We start from the raw sequence: 17,500 nt of genomic DNA, 5'->3' as shown, positions 1-17,500 counted from the left end.
AATGCATTTTTACAAACTCATCTGCATGTATAAACGATTTCAGAAAACTTGTATTTTTGCAAAGTTTGTTCCATAAACTTGTATTTTTGTTAAAGTTTAGCCCTTTCCTGTGTTTTGTGTGTAGTGTGTTTTTTCCGAGGGCTTTGATTTCTCCCGGCTGCAGCGCCAACATGGCCGCCAGAGCGAAGTCAAAGACGCATAAACGTAAGCGCTGCTGACATCGATAAAGATTTCAATGCAAATCACCGCTGACAGAACGTATCTCCATGTTTCATGCATGCACGTCTCTCTCGGGGGGAGCTTATCCTATATATTATTAATTGCATTTCAGTTTTTAGATAAAGTGGGGCAGCGGCGTTCTTCGTAGCATTACCTGCGTGATCTCTGATGTTAGCATCGCTTTAAGCGATGTTAGCTAATTATTAGCTTGACGGCGTGTGCTGTCCCCATTCGTAGGCCAGTATTTTCAAGGGAAGGGGTGTAAAGCAGTCTCGGCGTCTGAAGGGGTCACTGGCTTTTATTCTAAGGTCACGTCGAGGAACACACCGCATCATCGATGTGTGTTTAATTAAGTCAGAGATTAATATTATAACTATTGGTATCACGTCTATAATATATATTTATGAGATATACCTTGACCTAAGAATAGCAAGAATAGCGTTATTTATTTCACGCTGTAGATCCTGTTAAAACACTATGGAAAAACTGAACTGTTAAAAGGTTAACGGCAAGTTCCCAGAATTCCCTGCGTGACACATTTTATAGCATTTTGCTTAAATAATTATTTATTTAATAGTTTTTGTTACCAGTTATGGCTACGCGCACCTTCTAGATATTAGTGGCAAACCTATTATATTATAAAACTTAATATGAAAGGTTCATTTTATTTTCTCTATAGCTCCAGATCACAACACTGGTCATTTAAATTTCCTTTCCTATAAAACATACCTTGATCTTTTATTAAAAATACACAAGTGAGCACTCTTTTTTGTAAATATTAAGCCACAAAAAGGCTATTTATCTACACTTTCCACACGTCTCTGTGGTTTTTGTGTACTAATGCTCACGCGTGATGCTTGAGGTGATATTAACGTCTGCCATCTCACTTTGACAATGTAAAGGTATTCAAGGCAACCTGTCAAAATAAAAGCTGGGTTTATTTCTCATAAAAAAAAAAGAATTCATTTTCATTAATAATAGGACAAATTAAATTTATGTTTTGTGCATTAAATACCCAACACAGAATTTCTAAGGGGAAAAATAGGGCTATTGTAAAAATTAATTAAACTTGTTTTTATGCTTTTAATAAATAGACGTTAACACACAAAATGTGTAATATATATATATATATATATATATATATATATATATATTTGAAAGGGCCCTGAACTTTTAATAAATTGATATTAAATTTAGCTTCGATTTTCAAATTAATTATACTCATATATATATATATATATAAGTTATATAAGTTAATATATATTATATATACATTTTTTGATCGGTGGAAACACTGAAAGCAGTGATTCACGTTACTGATTTAAAACGTAAATATTCTGTTCATCTCAAATGATATCTTTGTGCAATTAATTGCAGAAGTGGCAAAGGTTTCTTTTACAGTGTGTGTATTGTTGTGTGTGTGTGTGTGTGTGTTATCTGCTGGCATGCCATCTCAAGGGTACGTCAGTGTGTGTTATTTGCAGTCAGACGAACAGGACGTCTACCTGGTTTGAAGTGCGGCAGAGAGTGAACACCTGGCCATGTCTCTTCTGATGGCGTCCCCAAGACCTGCACAAACACACAGAGAGAAAACACTCAGTCCTTCACCGGGAGAACCAAGAAGACTGATCTCAGAGGAGGTTATTAGTCGAACAGACGCCGGCTTCATTCGGGTTTATCATGTGTTTAGAGCGGACGTCTGGAGCTCAAACACACACTGTCACTGGTCCCCTGTTATGATGATGTCCCCACGATGATAATAACAGTACATTTTGACCTTGTCGGGACATCTTTTGGTTACACATATGGTCTGAATTGTTGGTACCCTTGGTAGGATGTGAAAACATCTGCATTACCGATCCTTTTATTTAAAATAATTACAAAAATCTAAACTTTCAGTGAACTAAGAGTGTATTCACACCAGGAAAGTCCGCTAGTTTGCTTGCTTTAGTCCAAATTGTGCCGCATCTGTCAGGCACAAAAAAAAAACTCCATACAAAACAGAAACGATATTAGTACATCTGTTACTGAAACACTCCTGAACTCTATGGGGTCGTTTTGGAGCCCTGGAGAAGATGAGCTCTTCATGTTTGTTTATGGAAGTGATGGGAAAAGCCATGCTTTTTAAATGTAAAATGACACTCTATGTATCTAAACTTGAGTTTGTTCCAAGGACAACTGGGAAAAGCCACTATGTACTCTTCAAGTCTGAGATGCTGCCGGTTGGATAAAGACTCATTTCTAATGTTAAGATCTAACTTGTGAATATCCTGTGTGTGGTGACTTATATGATCATGTCTGTGTATGGTTCGTTGTACAGGTTATTAAACTAAGCATCTGAGAAAACGAGCGAATGAAGATCGAATTAAACATGCTTTGAGTTAATCCAACGTTGAAGCCTTTATTCATAGTGATGCAGACATCGAGGCTAAGAATCCCACATAACCTGACAATGCTAGGTCGAATAAATGAGTATAAAATGCGTAATAAATCCTCATATAGATCATTGTGTTTGAGTTTTACTTTGTGCTTTTCTCCATCTCTGTTTATGTTGATTGGAATTGGTCATGTCAATCATTTCTATTGCTATCAAAATTGTCTTTCAATCATAACGACACACAGTCAATAAAACATTCACTGTTCTAGGTTTTTGTCTTCCAGTTTAATTTTATTTCTGAGACCGACTTCTTAAGAGTCAGTGTCCCACAGAGTTTAGTTTTGATCAGAATTATTGTACCCGAATCAACTTTGCATTTACTTTAAAGGGTCATGAAACCCAGGTTAGATAAAAACTTTTACACTCATTAAGTGACTAAACTCTTTTTACAAAGCAAAAACAAAGCGATACGTGAAGGTTTTTCTCAGTTTCCACAAACATATCCACTTTTTGGGGCATCTTCTCCTGATGACACCCAAAAGAACTTAAACTACACTTTCAGTCTTTCATCATACACTAAACTCTGACCTTCAGTATGTATTTTTTTAATCATACTGTGTTGTAAATAAAATACAACTAATTTTAGAAAGTCAGTACAGTTCAGTGAGTGGACCAACTCCAGTCGGCCTTCAGCAATATTTATGCTTTATTTCATTTATATTGACATAATTTCATTTACTTTTACTTTTGAATATATTTTATTCTTTATTGTCAACCAATGATATTTTTGCATTCCAGTGCTGTTTTGTCCTCTTCTTTGCATTAATTATTTTTTACTTTTTTGATGGTATGCAGCAACACTGCAATGCTTTGGCAATATGAACAAGCACTTGAAACTGAAAAGAGAGAGACAAGTGTGTGTGTGTGTGTGTGTGTGTGTACTGGTTTATATATCCTGGTGAGGACTTAACCCTGAATACACACACACTCATGGGGACTCTGATGGGGACCTGAACTGAGGTCTCATGGATACGAAAGCTTATAAAACAGATAGAATCTGTTTTTTTTGAGAAAGTAAAAATGTTAAAAGTTTATCTTAAGGTGTAGGTTTAGGGTAGACATGCAACGTATATGTGTATCGTGTACATCTGATTTAACCAGCCAAAGTCTTTCTGTTTAATTTAATAAAAACAACAACAATTGTCCCGGTGCCTAAGAAGTCTGGTTTCGTGCCTCATTGACTATCGTCCCGTCGCACTCACACCAATTGTGATGAAATGCTTCGAGAGGCTTGTCATGAGGCACATCAAGTCACAGCTACCACCTTCACTCGACCCATTACAGTTTGCGTATCGTCCAAACCGCTCTACGGACGATGCTATCACCACAACCCTCCATCTCGCCCTCTCACATCTGGACTCAAAAGGAAACTACGTCTGAATGCTGTTCATTGACTTCAGCTCAGCATTCAACACCATCATCCCTCAGCAACTTATAGAGAAGCTAAGCCTGCTGGGCCTGAACACTTCTCTCTGCAACTGGATCCTGGATTTTCTGACAGGCAGACCTCAGTCAGTCCGGATCGGGAACAGCATCTCCAGCACCACCACACTGAACACTGGAGCTCCTCAGGGCTGTGTGCTCAGTCTACTGCTGTTCACTTTGCTGACTCACGACTGTGCAGCGATGCACAGCTCCAATCACATCATCAAGTTCGCTGATGACACGACCGTGGTGGATCTCATCAGAACGACGAGTCAGCATACAGAGATGAGGTGCAGCAGATCACAACTTGGTGTAGAGCCAACAATCTATCTCTGAATGTCACCAAGACAAAGGAGATGACTGTTGACTTCAAGCAAGCAATTCTCCGCTGTCCATCAGCAGGTCCAAGGTGGAGAACGTTAAGAGCACCAAATTCCTTGGTGTTCATCTGGCGGATAACTTCACCTGGTCACTCAACACCAGCTCCATCACCAAGAAAGCCCAGCAGCGCCTCTACTTCTTGAGGAGGCTGAAGAAAGCTCATCTCCCTGCACCTATCCTGACTATGTTTCTATAGGGGACCATTGAGAGCGTCCTTTGCATGCATCACTGCCTGGTTTGGAAATTGCACCGTATCGGGCAAGACCCACCAAAGGATAGTGAGGACAGCTGAAAAGATCTGCCCTCTATCACGGACATCTACACCACACGCTGCATCCGCAAAGCCCACGATATAGTACAGGACCCCACACACCCCTCACTCACATTACTCATCCTCCTGCCGTCTGGAAAGAGGTACCGGAGCATTCGGGCCCTCACAACCAGACTGCTGAACAGTTTCTTCCCACAAGCCATCAGACTCCTCAATAACCACACCTGAATGGACTTCCTGTTCCATAAGCATTCTTGCACATCATATTTATTGTTGTGCACTTCATATTTATTATTGTTTGTATTTTGTGTTCTTGCACTAATTATGTCATTGCCTTGCACTAATTTTGTCTTTGCACTGTTTGCACACTGGGTTTGCACTCTACTCCCCTGCTGTTTGCACTAGTCTCCACATGTTGCACTTTATGTGGCTAAGACACTGTCTGAGCTCAGTATGTGAGTTCCTTTGTATTGTGTATTTTGTTGTAAGTGTGACTTCATGTAGCACCAGGTCCTGGAGAAACGTTGTCTCATTGCACTAAGTACTGCACAGCTATATGTAGTTGAAATGACAATAAAAAGCCACTTGACTTGACTTGAACAGCCGAGTGTGTCAAAAATAAACTCTGTAGGAATGAGGCTCTACCGGAGCTGAAAAGACCAACCTGCTTTACACGTCACAAACACAGATACAGGAAATCGCATGAGTTCAGGGAAAGAGAAACTGAAAGTTAAGTTGAGCCGTTGTGTGTTTGTGCCTTTATATTCAAGCAGTAAAATGGCAGAAGCCAGAGTTTTTCAGGATGAGTTCTTGTGTCCGGTGTGTCTGGATCTTCTGAAGGATCCGGTGACCATCCAGTGTGGACACAGTTACTGTAAGAGCTGTATTACAGACTGCTGGGATGAGGAGGATGAGAAGAGAGTCTACAGCTGTCCTCAGTGCAGACAGACCTTCAGCACAAGACCCGCTTTAGCTAGAAACACCATGCTGGCTGAAGTGGTGGAGAAACTGAAGAAGACCAAACTCTCTGCTGACTGTGAAGCTGGAGCTGGAGATGTTCAGTGTGACGTCTGTACAGAAAGAAAATACAAAGCCGTCAAGTCCTGTCTGGTGTGTCTGGAGTCTTACTGTCAGAATCATCTCGAGCAACATGAGAGTTGGTTTAAAGGAAAGGAACACAATCTGACCGAAGCCACTGGACGACTGCAGGAGATGATCTGCCAGAAACACAAGAAGATCCTGGAGGTTTTCTGTCGCACTGATCAGAAGTGTATATGTATGATGTGTACAATTATCGAACATAAAAACCACGACACTGTATCAGCTGAAGACCAGAGGACAGAGAACCAGGTATTTAACACTAGACCGAAGAAATTCAGCTTTTGCTTCATGATAATTCATGTATGATGGTTGTAACCAATGACCACATCTGAAGTTTTAACCTACAGCCATTGTTTATCAGTTCAGAAAAGTGACCTTTAAACTGCCTCACCCTATGTTTATTGGTCTCTTCTGTTCTCGTGATGATTTAGTGTCAGTTGTTTTCTGTGAGATTCACTATCATGTGTTTGTCCTGCAGAATCAGCTGAAGGAGACTCAGAAGACGCTCCAGCAGAGAGTCCAGCAGAGAGAGAAAGATCTCCAGCAGCTGAGAGAGACTGTGGAGTCTCATAAGGTGAGTCTGGAGAAGAAGAGAAGTTTGTCTCGGTCTCGGTTCAGACTCACTGAATCACTGTGTGTTTAACAGCGCTCTGCACAGACAGCAGTGGAGGACAGTGAGAGGATCTTTACTGAGATCATCCGCTCTATTGAGAGAAGACGCTCTGAGCTGATACGACTGATCAGAGATCGGGAAAAGCAAGCAGTGAGTCGAGCTGAAGGACGACTGGAGCGACTGGAGCAGGAGATCAATGATCTGAGGAGAAGAGACGCTGAGCTGGAGCAGCTTTCACACACACAGGATCACATCCAGTTCCTGCAGGTAACACACATCTAGAAGAACAGATCAGACTTGAGCAGATCCTGCTCTGACACGAGACTCACAGAGAAATACTTCATGAGTCGTATTACATTCATCAGCCAGACTTTCTACTGAAAGACTAGAAATGCTCAGAAATGGCTTTCAGCTCATGTAAGAAGTGCCACTAACAGTTTAACTACACCAACATTTAAACATTTTAGATTTTGATTCATTGCATTTTGGTGGAATCAGTGAACTTGATAGTACAGATTCTGAGTAACGTTTAATTAAAAAATTGGATCAAACGATTTTCAAACTTGATCATTTTTGCCTGTAATACATTGATGGATGTGATCATGAAGATCTGTAACATTAAGGTAAACTGGCAATCACATATGGTTTTATTTCATAGACTCAAATACTAGAATATGTAGCTTTAATGTGATGTAATGCATATAAGAAGAATGAAACTGATGAAGTAAAAGTGCTGGATTGAAGAAAGTTACTAAAGATGCACAATTCTGATGCTGCAGAAGGTTATTTGCTGAAGTATAGAGATGATGATTTCTGTTTTCTGTAGAGTTTCCAGTCTCTCTCAGCTCCTCCTACATCTACAGACGCAAATGACGATCCCTTTATTGCTCTCCTCTCTTCTGATGATCTGAGAGAATCTGTCCTTCAGCTGAGAGACAAACTCCAGGACTTCTGCACAAAGGAGCTCCAGAAGATCTCAGACAGAGGTAAAGCCCTGCAGATCATCATCTCACATTATAGAGAACATCATATTAAAAACGTCTGGATCACGAGAATCATTCTGTTCGTTTCGTGTCTTGTTGATTTCCACAGTCACATCTGCCAGGATCAGGAACGACTTCCTACAATGTAAGAAAAACTAAATGTGTCCATGTTGTTCCTGTAGATGTAAATGATGATTAGCACAGATATCTGCTCGTCTGTACTGAGACACTGATCATACACTGAACATGAAGAGATCAAACGGATTCATAATTCCTGTTTCTGGTGTGTTTTATCTCCATCAGATTCCCAGCAGCTCACTCTGGATCTGAACACAGTGAATGATTGGCTTCTTCTGTCTGACAGCAACAGAGTGATTACTAACACTAACACAAAGCAGTCTTATCCTGATCATCCAGACAGATTTGACAGGTGGTCTCAGGTGTTGTGTAGAGAGAGTGTGTGTGGACGCAGTTACTGGGAGCTGGAGTGGACTGGAGATAAAGGTGTGCGTATATCAGTGTCATATAAGAGCATCAGCAGGAAGGGAGGTGCTGAATGTTTCTTTGGATATAATGATCAGTCCTGGAGTTTGTCCTGCTCTTTCTCCAGTTACTTATTCATACACAATAACAGAAAGACTGTTCTCCCTGTGAAGTCCATCAGCAGTAGAGTAGGAGTGTTTGTGGATCACGGAGCAGGAACTCTGTCCTTCTACAGCGTCTCTGACACAATGACCCTCATCCACAAAGTCCAGACCACATTCACTCAGGCGCTCTATCCTGGGTTTTGGGTTAGTATTGGATCATCAGTGAAACTGTTGATCTGTTGATGAGATTCTACCCATAACGCTTTGAGCTGCATGATGAATCAGTAACAGCGAGACGTCTTTTCTCCTCACGACACAAACGTCTGTCCCTACATTTACATTTAGTCATTTAGCAGACGCCTTTATCCAAAGCAACGTACAAATGAGGTAGACAATAGAAGCAGTTAATATCAACAAAAGGGCAGTAGTGCATAAGTGCTCTGAGTGGGGTCTTGTCTTACCTAACACAGACACAAGGCTTTTTTTTTTTTTTTTTTTTTTTAATATAACAAGAAAAGGATAGGAAAGAGCAGGAGAAGAAGAAAGTGCTATCGATGTTGGGTCAAGTGTAGACGAAAAAAAGATGAAGGTTTTTGAAGACTGCTAGTGACTCTGCTGCCCTAGTGGCCACGGGCAGATCGTTCCACCAGCGAGGAACAGACCAGGTGAAGGTGCGCAAGAGTGATTTTGCACCTTTTTGTGAAGGCACTGCAAGACGCCTTTCGTTCCCTGAAATAAATGTGTAATAATTCATTGTTTCTGTGCTTCTCTCTGTTTGCATTGACTGAAATCAGTCTTTTTTTTTGATCACAGAAATACAGTGCTTCATTTTGCAAGCGATGTGAGGCACATTGCATTTCGTGTGTGCAGGTCTCGGATATGCGTGTGACGTTTAGAAAGTCTTGATAAACAGCACTGAAGTGAGTCCAGCAGGGGGCAGCGCTGGATTACGTTCAGTGTGACGAAGCACGATACAGTCCTCGTCAGAACTTTTACGCAAAGTAAAAAAAAAAAAATGAAACGATTATATGCTGCATATCTGCTGCTCGAGCTAATTACGTTTGTGTGGTTTTAGAATATAAATGAGTTATAATTCAATTTGTTCAGGATTCAAAGCAACTTAACAGTATCTGAACACATTAAACGTCAATAACCAAACAAACGGGAATAGCCGTGATAAAACACACACTAAAACACTATCCCCTCACACAAAGCTTTCATTAAAAACTTAATTCAGTATTGAAACAATATTAATTGAACGCGAGCCAATCGATGTTTGAATAGCGCTCGAGCTGCTACATTGTTCAGTTGCGTCATTCTGCTCAATATTTGAGTTCAGAAACATGAGCGATGCCCTGCGTCCCAGCCATCAGTCCACTTTCACAGTCGTGCAGCTCTGTGATGAGAAATCTCTCCGAGAGAAATCCCACAGGAGCCCCGGAACGAGCGGCAGAACATGAACAGAAAGCGCCTGTCACGCTCTCGGAGAGCAGGACCCTTTAAAACAACCTCCACTCAGGAGCAGAGCAATCTGGACTGAAATTTGTCTTCTATATTGAACACACAGCGAGGGGAGAGATCGAGCCCTGGACGTCAAACATCAGCGGGTCACCTTCACGCGACCACAGGAAGCAGACCGGTTCGGTCCGGATCAGACCGGTTTGAGAGACAAACCTTCGGAACAAAGCAATGCCACAGAAACACCCTAGCGACCACTCAGATTACCCTAGCAACAAGACTAAGTGGTTTATTCAACGCTCCTGGTCTTACTCTAAATGATTCATCCATGCACTTTAGACACTAGAAGTGAATATTTGTGGCATGAAACAACCTTAAAGGTCAGAGAAGGGTTTGATGTGATCCGACGGAGGTCATGACATTTATCATCAAAGAGAAATGACGCAGCGCTGCATTTTCGCGGGGCGGCACAATTACGACCAAACACATATTTTTTATTATTCCATTGAAATTGTGATTATTAATTATGTTCATCACAATTTAGGTTGAATGATTGCTTGAACAGCAGCATGGCACGTTTTTAGTTGAACATGCAGAAGCTTTTCGCTTTTCCATAGTATTACGTCTCTAATGGGAACTTTACATCGGATTGTTTTTTTCTGCAAAACATGAGTTTGTTTGAAACGCCTGATTGGACGCGACATTACGACATGCATAATCTTACATACATAACCGTTTTAATACTAATAAGAAAAGTCAAACTGCTTAAGTTTGATCATTTGTTTACTTGAAGCTTTATAATGCAAGTGTCTTAATACATTAATCAGGCCTTGTGTGATTTCATAAATAACTGTAAGCGCAGTTTAGAAAGTAGAGCACGTTTAGAAAGTTTAATGCATGACACAGATGGAAGAATTGTGTATTTAGTATTACAATGCATTTTAAATTACAATTACTTATGAAAAGATGATACAAATGCAGTACAAAGTGCATCACGAATAGTTCCTGTTCCTGTTTATTTGATGTTTTGACATCACAACCATTATTTGAGCTGTTTATAACGAGCTGTGTTACTGTGCATGCCCTGAGAAGTGCTGAACAACGAAGCAGACATCATCGCTGTCATTTCGTTTAGAGACGCTAGATATCATACGGGTCAATTCTGAATAACAGACTCAAGAGGAAGATGTGCATGCATGCTGCATTTAACCAGCTCTTCCTCTCACACGTGAAATGCTGAGATCTGTGGGAAAACTGGCTCATTCCTCGTGTTTTGCATGAGCTGATTGACCAATGAGGTGTGAGACAAGAGACTGATGGACTGTCAGAGATACCTGGACATGCTGTGCTGGTGTGTGTGTGTGTGTGAGAAGAGGACGGATAAACAGGAAAAGCATCGGTGCTGAACTTCATGCAAATGAGATGCGAAAGACAAGCTGAGTTTCTGACGTCTGTCTTAAATGATAAACCTGTGCATGAATGGCGGCTTAATTCTGTGTAGAGCTGGATAAACTGAGAATATTTTTTTTTTTGTCATGATTCTCCCACCATTCTTAACTAAAAATAATGTGTTACAAAACATTCATTTCTGCATCCTATTTAAAAATGTTTCATTAATTTAAAAGAATCATTTAACATTTGTATTTAAATATGTTTTTAATTTGATAACAATAGATTAAAACTTTTTTCATCTAACTATTATTTTTAAAATTATATAAAAATTATAAAAAAAGTCATTGGAATCAATGATTCAGGGACTTAATCGTAACTAATCACATGTTTCATTACGGAATGAATCACCGTTTTCGAACGAATCTTTTGAATAAATGATTCAACGGCAAATCCATTTTTAATTTTAAGTATCACAGCTAACAAAAAATATTAAGCAGCGTAACAGTATGATGATGATAATAGACAATGGTAATAAATCAACATATTAGAATGATTTCTCATGAATAAATAAATGTTTTAAATATATTAAAGCAGGAAACTAATATTAGAAATAGCAAATATATATATATATATATATATATATATATATATATATATATATATATATATATATATATATATATATATATTTATTTATTTATTTTTTTATATATATGGGAAAAAATAAATGCAGCAATGCAAAATAATAAACAAACTAAACATTAAAAATCTCACTAAAGATTGAATGGTAAAATTTATTTATTCATAACCTGAGTCATGAATAAATATAAACCTATAACATATATATATATATATATTTCTATGAAGATGTAGAGTCGGTGTTCTGTGAGATGTGTGTTTGTGGTGAAGCTCTCAGAAACGTGCTTCAGCCGCCCGGAGCTCCGAGTGACAGCACATGTATTATAGATGCAGGGTGGAGGCGAGGGACGGGACGCTTTGAAGCGCAAGAAGAGCGGGTGGAGAGAGATCAGGGCTGCAGAGCGAGCGGCAAACCACTGTTTTGCAGCTCAGCGGGGAGCCGAGAGAAGACGAACCGCCGCAAACGGTTCTGCAGCAGCTCCTTCAAAACGGCCCGAACGCTTCCAGAGTGGATCGAGTGAATCCAAAACGAAACACAGAAGCGAAACAAAAGCCGTACTCTTGACTGCTGCATTTTTGCTTGCAGTTTTCAAGTTCAGCGTGCATACTGAAACACGTTCATTTATAATGTTAAAAGCGTCAAGAAAACTCAATATATTTCTCAATTTACTTCCTCTAAAATCCCTTTATGTCCTTTACTATGTATATTGAATCTGTATGAAGATACCTGCTCCTTGTCACTAAAAGAGTAAAAACTTGTTGATGTGTGTTTACGTCAGGCCAGACGCTCTATTGCCTTATTATGGAAAAACACTAATTGCCCTTCTCTTGGTCTATGGCTGAAAAATTTAATTTCTTGTCTAGCTCTGGAGAAACTTACCTATATAACAAGGAAGAAATTGTCTGAATTTTCTGCTATCTGGGAGGTATTTTTGGAAATATTGAAGAAGCATTAGATATGTGAAGTTTTGGACTGTATATATGTGTTTATTAATATTTATTTATTTTATTTTATACATTTTTTTAAATTTAATTTCTTTTATTTATTTATTTTTGTGTTGTTGTTGTTAGTTTGTTTGTTGTGTGTTTTGTTTAATTGTATTTCCTGCCCGGGGTTAAACTCTGAAAAAGTCAATAAAAAGAGCGCCAAGAAACACTATAAAGTGTTTCACGTACATGTAAAGAGCATGCGCCGCCTGTAACGTCACCACACACAGCACAGTTTCTGCTGGCGTATTAAACAGAGCTCCTGCTGTGCATGAAACACGTCTCAAGGTATACTTCACTTCTGTCTCACAGCTTTCCTTCACGGATGAGCAGGGCTTGTAGAGTTTGCCCTGTCTGCCCTTTTCTTGTCTATGAGCCGTCGCATGTAAAAATCAAGGTTTTGGTACTACAGTATGGACGTAAACTACCGCTTAAAAACTGCAATGGCACCGTGGGTGTTTTAAGCTTTAGTATCATAAACCGAGGCGTAAAATACTCGTTTAATGTATTATTTTGGGGAAATTTAACTTCATTTAAGTAGAATTTAAACTGATTACTTGTACTTTTACTGTACATTTCTGAAGAAAGAAACAGTACTTTTTTTATTTCAAGTTAAAAAGTACATTAAATGTTTATCTTATGCAGATTAAAAAATATGGTAAAGGTGAGCTCAAAAGTGTGTGAGAGATGGCAGATCTTTGTTTCAAGCACACACACATTTCTATTTCAGTTTTGACTTTAATCTGAAATATGTCTGGGTTCAACAGTTCAGCCTCAAAAGTTTTAATTTCCCCCCAAAAAGATTCATTACTCTTTCTCTTTTAATAGGCATTAGCTGTAAAATATATTGGCTGAATGCACAATCAGTGACAAAAAACTGTAATATAATTCATATTTTTGCGGGAATTATTCTTTTTTTAAATTAAACGTTAGTACATCTCCAAAAAAAGTGTTTAAATGAACTTTGTGTGTTTGCTTAATTATAATTCATGCGGTGTCACGTTCTTACCAGGCTTCGGATAAATTGCATTAATAATATGCCATTATATATTATAAATAAATAAATATATATCTGTAAAATATTTTAATTGCATCCTGTAACCTCTGCATCACGTTGTTACTAAAAGTGATGAAGTCTCTCTCAAAAATGAAGACTCTTATGTCGTCCCGGATGTTTCTGACTTTATTTCTTCAGACGAAGACAAGCTTTTTAGTCCCTATAATGCGAACAAGTCAGGTTTTAAATGTTAGTTTGTTACGTATGGCTGTTGTTTTACTCAAGACACTGAATCATTAACAGAGGTTCATATTCACTTTGTGTAGTGACATTTTGCTTCTGTTATACAAAGAAAGATCGTCTAGTCTTTAGTATGAATTAAAGCCAGAGTTTCATTCTCTCCCTTTAACCAAACTTCTATATGTGCGTACTTCTACTTTTGCAATGCTTGAGCGCAATTACTTTTACTCAAGTGTGCTTTTGGCCAGATACTGACTTCTTAATTGAGCAAAAGCCTTACTTTCACTTGAGCAGAGCGCTTTTTACACAGCGCTAATCGTAATGCAACTGCAGTAGAGGTTTATCGTTTAACGTCTCGGGCGAGACTGACCAGAGCCTGGTGAAAGCGGCTGGTAAACGGCTGGCAGGACTCGCTGTCAATCACTCCTGAAATGCTTCGGCGGTGAAGCTGTCCCTTCGCTAGCGGTCCCGCCGGACAGAAGGTCACCAGTTCCCCTCGACCGGCGAAAACAACGACCACCCGCGTGCCGTAACCAATCCCTCACTTACACGGATCTGATCTCAGGAGAGTCTGGACACTCAGTTATACTCCAGAAGTGCTGCTGGGTCACGAAGAACATCGCATGAAAGGAAACAGCGGCATCATTATCATGCCAATGCGGCGAAACCGGTCTATCACGTTCCCAAACGCTCTAGAAACAATCTCGAAGGAGTCATTGGTAATGGAGAGACAAAGCTGAGTTTGAGATGACAGAAGAGATTAGTTGATAGTTCTCCTCTTTGTACATAATCATGAATGCAGTTGCATTATTAACGGAGAACTAGATGGGCGAGACTCGAAATGACCCAGAAACAAAGATCGAATTGGTGCATTGGACAAATATTTGATAGAGCATTCATTTTCGCTCAGAAGTTGCTAGTAAATTTCACGAATAGGCTAGTTACATAGAAACAGCAAAAGAAGTTCTGACAGTGATTTTTTATAAAACAATCTTCCTCTTTTCTTTTTTAAATTCGGAAATTAGTTTCGCGCAGAGTGTGTGTGTGTGTGTGAGTGACAAACAGTCAAACAGTGAGTGTGTGTGTGTGTGTGTGAGTGTGTGTGTGTGTGATTTTGTTAAACAGGTGTGTGTAAGTGTGTATTTTGTGTGGATTCAGTGTGAGTGTGGCCTTGTCTGCATGACAGTGTGTGTCTGTGTGTGTGTGTGTGTGAGTGAGTGTGTGTGTGTGTGTGAGTGTGTGTGTGTGTGTGTGTGTGTGTGTGTGTGTGTGTGTGTGTGTGTGTGTGTGTGAGTGTGTGTCTGTGTGTGTGTGTGTGTGTGTGTGTGTGTGTGTGTGTGTGTGTGTGTGTGTGTGTGTGTGTGTGTGTGTGTGTGTGTGTGTGTGTGTGTGTGTGTGTGTGTGTGTGTGTGTGTGTGTGTGTGTGTGTGTGTGTGTGTGTGTGTGTGTGTGTGTGTGTGTGTGTGTGTGTGTGTGTGTGTGTGGTCTATCCTCCTGTAATGAGAGCAGACAGTTTAATTCTAATGACAAAGAGCTCACTATACTGTGTGTGTGTTCACGGTGTGTGTTGTTTCCTTCAGACAGACCTGTCCATATTCATACGGAGCAGAGGAACAGAGGTAATCTCCTGCTGTCTGACAGCTAGTTAAACACACCGGTCCAGTCTGCCTTCTTTGATGCATCACACACACTTACAGAGCGGCTAACCGCAGCCTGCTCTCACACACATCCCGGAAATCGAAGAATCCACCTCGAATAAGATGCAAACCTAGAATAAAACAATCCATAATAACTCTTCCTCCGGTTAAAGAGCCGTCTCCTGTTGTCTCTCGCATTTATACCCAGTCACATATTAGTTTAGAGCTGCTTGATCTCCGGATGTTAACCGAGGGACAGGATGCTTTTATCAGTGTTTGGACTCGTTCTGACGGCACCCATTCACATCCATTGCTGAGGCGCCTACGCAGAGAAACCATCACCGCCTGAGGGCGCGCGCCGATAAAACTACGACAACCACCGCAAAGAACGACACGCTCGGAATAACAAAAGACTCGAGTGATTTGGCATTGGTCCGCTCTGAAGCTTTAGAAAACCTCCAACTATCTGTTTCACGGCGCTCATCTCTAAACAAACAGTGCTCGCGCGCGATACGACCGACCAAACATATTCCGGCTCTCCGTCGTCAAACACGTAACATCATCAGAGGCCTCCCGAGCCATTCCGGTCACAATAACGAGCGCTTCTCTCCGGTCTGGCCTCTTTCGCGCGTGGCAGCTGCGCGTGACGGGATTCGAAACGCTTCACAAGCGTGAAGTGGATATTAACCTTGACGTAATGAGTTTATCTCCAGCTGGAAGCGGCCAAATAAAGGTGAAATGAAACTCTTGGCAGCGCTACGTCTCTCTCCCTGGAAGCAGAACGTCAACGAGAAGGTCAGAAGCGCCGCAGTAAAAGCAGTAATGAAGGATGATCTCTGAAAGGAGTCTTAGACGCGATGCCGGCCAGACTGAAGGAGGAACAAGGCGGGAATGAAAATGTCAGACGCCCCGCGCTCCTCCAGATTCATCAAGAGCCCGCCTGACAAAGAGCAAACACAAACTACAAGCCGAAGCCTAATTAGACAGCGGGGGGGGATCGTGACGGGGCCAAATCAAACCATCAGCATTTCTGAACAAAGACGTCCTTCATTCAAGGACTCAGAGCTCAACTTCTGCTCTAGTTCGGGTTGAGAATCACAGAAGAACTCTCAAACGAGTGAAAACACTCCTGATGGCAGAGCAGATGTACGGACAATAACACGCACTACATGCAGAAGAAACAACTGAGAGCACGACTAAACAACCTGAACTATATGCAGATATATATATACAGTTCACCCTAATGTGATGAATGTGCATCATCATCGCTTTATTTTCATTTTCATTCCTAAAACTAAAACCATCCGTTCAAGCAGTATTTTACTTCACTTTTACTTTAATGGCTGGGTCATTATAGTTCGCCAAAATGAAATAAAATACAAAAGAAAGCTAAGGCAGCAGTTCTCGCTTTAATTTAGTTTAACTTGCGCTGAAATAAATCAAACTAAAACTGAGATAAAAAGTATTAATACAAAACCAAAATAATATAAAAACAGGTCCAAAATATTATTAAACTATAATAGTTTCTCAATGCTATTAAAACAACGCTGGGTTTATTACATCATTTTACTTTTAAAGAATAATAATAAAAAAATGTATTGTGTTTTTTCTTGTTTATATTCATTAAAATATAAGTGTCTATTCAACCAGTATTTTAATATTTCTAAACGCCGAAGCGAAATACATGAATTATCATACCGTCTGAATGAAGCGTCTAGATAATTAAAAAATCCTCACTGCCGCATTTCAGTGAAAAAAAAAACGCAACCCTTCAAAAACGTTCCCAAACCTTCTCTTTTTGTGATCCGAGTCAAAAAGCAACAGGTTTGTAGCGGCATGAGGACGAAGCGAACCCGGCAGGATTGATCTCAGGACAGCATCAGCGCACCAAACAAAGAGACTCGGCTGTTCTTTGTTTGCCTCGCGCGAGCAGACGAGGATTTCTCAGCGGCCGGTCGATAGAGCGGCCCTCGGGCGTCCGTCTCACCCCTGAACCCCAGCCCGGCCGCTCTATTCGTCTCAGTAATTGTCCGTATGAATTATTTACCGGACTCGGAGGGTGAATATGAATCCATTACTCTCTGCTTCAATTATCGGAGCGGACGTTATGGGAAACGACGGGAGAAATGATGG

At 40.2% G+C, this 17,500-nt stretch overlaps 1 protein-coding gene and 1 pseudogene across 1 annotated transcript; one reads left to right on the top strand and one right to left on the bottom strand.

The window, feature by feature from the left end:
• LOC122335328 overlaps window positions 1–17,500 on the bottom strand; it is a 142,100-nt pseudogene that overhangs the window by 37,964 nt on the left and 86,636 nt on the right.
• On the top strand, window positions 5,435–8,854 carry LOC122335326 (tripartite motif-containing protein 16-like). Its single transcript, XM_043233159.1, has 7 exons — window positions 5,435–6,083; window positions 6,313–6,408; window positions 6,481–6,714; window positions 7,274–7,433; window positions 7,540–7,575; window positions 7,734–8,346; window positions 8,747–8,854. Exons 1-6 carry the CDS (start codon window positions 5,436–5,438, stop codon window positions 8,258–8,260), a joined length of 1,701 nt encoding a protein of 566 aa, XP_043089094.1. The 5' UTR covers window position 5,435; the 3' UTR covers window positions 8,261–8,346; window positions 8,747–8,854.

Source organism: Puntigrus tetrazona, unplaced genomic scaffold (assembly GCF_018831695.1).
Source record: "Puntigrus tetrazona isolate hp1 unplaced genomic scaffold, ASM1883169v1 S000000754, whole genome shotgun sequence".
Lineage (NCBI taxonomy): Eukaryota > Metazoa > Chordata > Actinopteri > Cypriniformes > Cyprinidae > Puntigrus > Puntigrus tetrazona.
The sequence above is the reverse complement of the archived record's forward strand: the minus strand, read 5'-3'. Positions and strand labels throughout refer to the sequence as shown.

Coding starts and splice junctions, on each gene's coding strand:
- LOC122335326 (XM_043233159.1), top strand. CDS start 5,436: ATGAGTTCAGGGAAAGAGAAACTGAAAGTTAAGTTGAGCCGTTGTGTG. Junction 6,084..6,312: donor ACCAGAGGACAGAGAACCAG/GTATTTAACACT, acceptor TTTGTCCTGCAG/AATCAGCTGAAGGAGACTCA. Junction 7,576..7,733: donor CAGGAACGACTTCCTACAAT/GTAAGAAAAACT, acceptor TATCTCCATCAG/ATTCCCAGCAGCTCACTCTG.